General features: G+C 39.2%; 1 protein-coding gene across 1 annotated transcript; it reads right to left on the reverse strand.

Annotated features, from left to right (window-relative positions):
- Positions 1 to 1,066: 1,066 nt before the first annotated feature.
- Positions 1,067 to 4,734, reverse strand: LOC137971672 (uncharacterized). The gene is made up of 6 exons (XM_068818458.1): positions 4,638 to 4,734; positions 3,834 to 3,920; positions 3,589 to 3,667; positions 3,000 to 3,036; positions 2,593 to 2,637; positions 1,067 to 1,336 (listed from the first exon to the last, which is right to left on the reverse strand). The coding sequence occupies exons 1-6, from the start codon at positions 4,732 to 4,734 to the stop codon at positions 1,067 to 1,069; spliced, it is 615 nt and encodes a 204-aa protein (XP_068674559.1).
- Between the last annotated feature and the right edge of the window lie 266 nt (positions 4,735 to 5,000).

Below are 5,000 nucleotides of genomic sequence, written 5' to 3' on the forward strand. Positions count from 1 at the left end.
TGGGATTTTCGTGGCTCGTGGTCTAGAAACTGGATTGCAGTTAATTATGCTAAAGGCCAGTTACCTTCATCAACTTTGTCCTCTACTGTTTTTTCAAGGTTTTCACTCTCAACCTCAGGTACTGGTCCAAATGTCACCTAAAACCATAAAATCACAGTGGAAGTATGACAATAGCAAAAACACAACACGGTGTTTTTCCTTTTGTTATACTTCCACTAGTTAAATAGTATGTAAAAGTGTTCATTTATGATTCTTAGTCAAGTTCGAAGCAATCCAGTCAAGCCAATCCAAAATAATCTAGTCCAGCCAGCCCAAACCATTCCAGTCCACCCTGTCCTAACCAATCCAGTATGGGCAGTCCAAACCAATCCAGTCCGCCCAGTCTGAACCAATCCAGTCCGCCCAGTCCGAAAATAATCCAATACGGCCAGTCCAAATTATTCAGTCCGGCCAGTCCGAACCAATCCAATCCAGCCACTCTGCCCACTCTGAAAAAAACCAGTCCGTGCAAGCCGAACCAATCCAGTCCGCCCAGTCTGAATCAATCCAGTCTGGCCAGTCCGAACCAATCCAGTCTGGCCAGTCCGAACCAATCCAGTCCGCCCAGTCTGAACCAATCCAGTCCGGGCAGTCCGAACCAATCCAATCCGGCCAGTCCAAATTATTCAGTCCAGCCAGTCCGAACCAATCCAGTCCGGGCAGTCCGAACCAATCCAATCCGGCCAGTCCAAATTATTCAGTCCAGCCAGTCCGAACCAATCCAGTCCACCCAGTCTGAACCAATCCAGTCCGGGCAGTCCGAACCAATCCAATCCGGCCAGTCCAAATTATTCAGTCCAGCCAGTCCGAACCAATCCAGTCCGCCCAGACCGAAACAATCCAGTCCAGCCAGTCCGAACCAATCCAGTCCGCCCAGTCCAAATTATTCAGTCCAGCCAGTCGGAACCAATCCAGTCCGCCCAGACTGAAACAATCCAGTCCAGCCAGTCCGAACCAATGCAGTCTGCCCAGTCTGAACCAATCCAGTCCGGCCAGTCCGAAAATAATCCAATCCGGCCAGTCCAAATTATTCAGTCCAGCCAGTCCGAACCAATCCAGTCCGCCCAGTCTGAAACAATCCAGTCTGGGCAGGCGGAACCAATCCAATCCGCCAGTCCAAATTATTCAGTCCAGCCAGTCCGAACCAATCCAGTCCGCCCAGACTGAAACAATCCAGTCCGGGCAAGTCCGAACCAATCCAATCTGGCCAGTCCAAATAATTCAGTCCAGCCAGTCCGAACCAATCCAGTCCGCCCAGACTGAAACAATCCAGTTCGTTAAGTCTGAGCCAATCTACCTTGTCATAGGAAATTAACAATGCGTGTCAATTTTCATCACGTTGTCGACGTGCATTGTCAATTTCCTATAATAAACCTAACTTTTGAAAAATCTGTGTCTATTAAAGTCCATGTAAATTTAATGCACGCTGTTTTACAACATTGTTATTTTAAATCAACCTTTATATCATTACAAAACCTTATTAGTTCCTCACTAGATCCCTTTGAGCAATCCTTAAAGCTAAAAATTGTAAGTGCTTCTCTTTCTCCATGATACATATGCATGTTGAGAATTTGTAAGTGCAGCAAATTCGTCTTACTGCAACAATCTGAGGCTTTGAAAGATCTTTTGCATTGATAGGGTCTAGTTAGGCTTTAAAAAAACTTAGAAACATCCGTGGACTGGTCTTGGTAGGGTTTATTCACAAAAGCAAAAACGCAGTTTGGCGTCCAGAAATGTAAAGTGCGAGCTCGCAGAGTTATGAAAATCGCAGTAAATAAAACAAGATGCTTATCCAAAAATTCGCGCTAATTTAATGATTCTAAACCTAACTTTTGAAAAATCTGTGTTAAGTTAGTGTAATGTTGCGTTGTCGATGTGCACTCCTAATTTCCTATAATAAGGTAGCCCAGCCAGTCTGAACCAATCCAATCTGGCCAGTCCAAATTATTCAGTCCGGCCAGTCCGAACCAATCCAATCCAGCCACTCCGCCCACCCTGAACAAATCCAGTCCAGCCAGTCCGAACCAATCCAGTCCGCCCAGTCCAAATTATTCTGTCCGGCCGGTCCGAACCAATCCAATCCGGCCAGTCCAAATTTTTCATTCCGACCAGTCCAAAACAATCCAGTCCGGGTAGTCCGAACCAATGCAGTGCGACTGATCTGAAATAATCCAGTCTGGCAAATCCAAAATAATCAAGTCCTCCTATTGACATTTGCATTTCAGCACCTTTTTTGTCAACATTACTAGAATGCTTCACAAGAGGGAAAATAACTTTTTTACTAATAGCAATATTCACTGTTTATAAACAATTCTTTTGACATGTAAATTTTGCCAACCACAGAACAAAAGCATGCTTTGTTTCAACAGACAATAAACCGCTGGTTCGCACATTAATGATACCTGGTTATGTAATGGTGAGTATAGCTGTTGTAGTATTCTAGACAAGGCACACTTCTACCAAGTGATATAATATTATTGTTCTCATGAAAGCACTGATGTTTGGCACTAATAAAATTATCAAGTACAAAATTCCATAGCAAATTTAACTTACTTCGACTTCACTATTCTCAGTTATTACGAGGGACTCCTTCATTGCCTGAAAACCAAAATAAGAATTAATCACACGAGTCAATCAACTTATTGACTTGTGTATTCAGGTAAGGTGCATACAATGATACAAGTGCTGGTATTTTTATCAAGTGAGAAAATTTAAAGTAATATTCTAACAACAAGTTTCACAGGGGGGCAGATTGGTTATTTTCCATCCTCCACATCCACTTATAACCCCTCCCACCTGAGAGTGAGACAATTATGCTTGCCAATTGCTTTTAACTGTGAAAACCAACCATATTTTCGTAAATTGATCTCCCCCTTTACATCAAGTATAGTCCTTGCTGATATGCATCAGAGGCTATATTAGTTTTCCTATTAAACCAATATCATTTTTAAAGTTAATACCTTTTCATGACTTGAACTGGTTCTTGTCAAATTGATTCTAGGATAGGAGAAGACATGCAAAGCAAATATTAAATAAAAAACACTTAATGCATACGCCTAAGATTAATATTATGTTGAGATTTTCAAAAGGCCACATGCCTGGACAAGGAAACAACAACAACACTCTTGTTTCTTGTTATTATTGGTGGAGACATCCTTATCTATATAAATTTTATTACTATATAGTTTCGTACTACACGATGCTGCAGCACTCTTCAGACAAAAATAGCCTAATGCCAGATTAAAACAGTGCGCTTATTAAACCTGAAATTTCAAAATGCGGTTATTATGAATACAACAATGTTTCTATGGATTCTAACTATAAAGCATCATTTGACAGCCCTAGCAAACGAATGAGCACTTGTATGCCTTGGAATCTTAGAGACAGTAACATTAGCTTCCAGAGCTATAAGCCCCAGGAGTCAACGGGCTAATCACTCAATGAAAAACTATGTGCCCATTATTTAAAATTCGGTTATAATAAGCATACTGTAGTTATCTACCATCAGGCTATTTTATCTGAAGAGCCTCAAAACAACAATTTATTTACCCTTTACGTTTCAGATGTGAGAACATCTGTAGTGCATTCACCAGTGGCTCTTGTACTCTTCCTTCATTTATGTTGGTTTCTGTGATGAAAAGTGAAAAAATAAATTTCCAAAAAACAAAACAACATGAGCAAAAACCTTTATTGCCTGATACACCGAAGTAATAGATGATTACATTTGGAGAATAATAAAGAATGAGTGCTTAGTACATACAGGGTTTATTGGCTACAGGGTTCATTTTTCTTACCATTTAAAATATCCACACACTGTGGAATTTGAGAGGGAACCACTACCAGCAATGCTGTTTGTTCACCCACACCATATTTTGCTTGAACTGCAAGACATCAAGACAACAAGATTCACCTCAATAATTATTAAAAAACTGTGTTGACACTTCAACTTTCTAGGACATAAAGACATATTTAACATTGTATAAATGATCCAAAGATAAAAATAATAGTTTGTTTTGAATTAATAAACTGTGAATATGTGTTGTACAAATTTGATCATGAGTTAATTAATTAATTAAACACAACAGCACAAAAATACTGTTGAGTTATTCTGAATAATTAATTCAGGCTTGAAGTGGTTCATAAAAAGCAAATCCTAAATAATTTTCTCAAATTTCCCTTGGCACCATTTTCCTCAACATATTCTGCAAACAAGATGTTTGGTTACCGGACCGGGTATAATACACAACATAGACTACATCAGTCATTTCGATCAAGTACATAAATGTTAGTAAACAAGGTGCACTGCAGATTTACAATAGTTAGTCCTAAGTCTTGCTCTATCTTTTGGATATCAAAAAAATAGTAGCAAAATTGGGATAAAATATTGTCTTTTTTTGTAGACGCCCTGTCAAAACTCTCAGGGGGTATGGTTTAATACTATACACTACCGATTAAGCCTAAACGACATCCCCAAAAATAGAGCACTGTATACCCCTTTACACTAACCATTAATTTGGTCCTCTTATTTCCTACAGTTTTTAGGAGTGTAGTCTCTTATAATTAAAATAAGATACAGGAACAGTGACTCAGAAACTCACCTTTAGATCCTTCATTTGATTGGCTATATGCAACCCAAATGAAAACTTCCTTGTTATGTTTCCTAAGGTGATTATTTAAAATCCTGAACACATGCATAAAAGACACAAAAAACCATTCAACTATATGGTTTATAATGAAAATAATTGTGGGCAAAGAAAGGTGTTTTGTTTCAATTTGGAAGTAGTTGGTTTGGGCTTTGTTTTCTTAAAAATGGTGTTGGACCATGATATACTTTAATTCACAGTGAGAGGTTTAAATTTTGCAAAAAAAGTATGCACATGACAGGGTTATGATTGCTGGTTGGTGTTCGATAGGCAATGCACATGAAACCACGTCATTTGTTTCAAAGGCATGAATTGTTG

This window comes from Montipora foliosa, chromosome 9 (assembly GCF_036669935.1).
Source record: "Montipora foliosa isolate CH-2021 chromosome 9, ASM3666993v2, whole genome shotgun sequence".
Lineage (NCBI taxonomy): Eukaryota > Metazoa > Cnidaria > Anthozoa > Scleractinia > Acroporidae > Montipora > Montipora foliosa.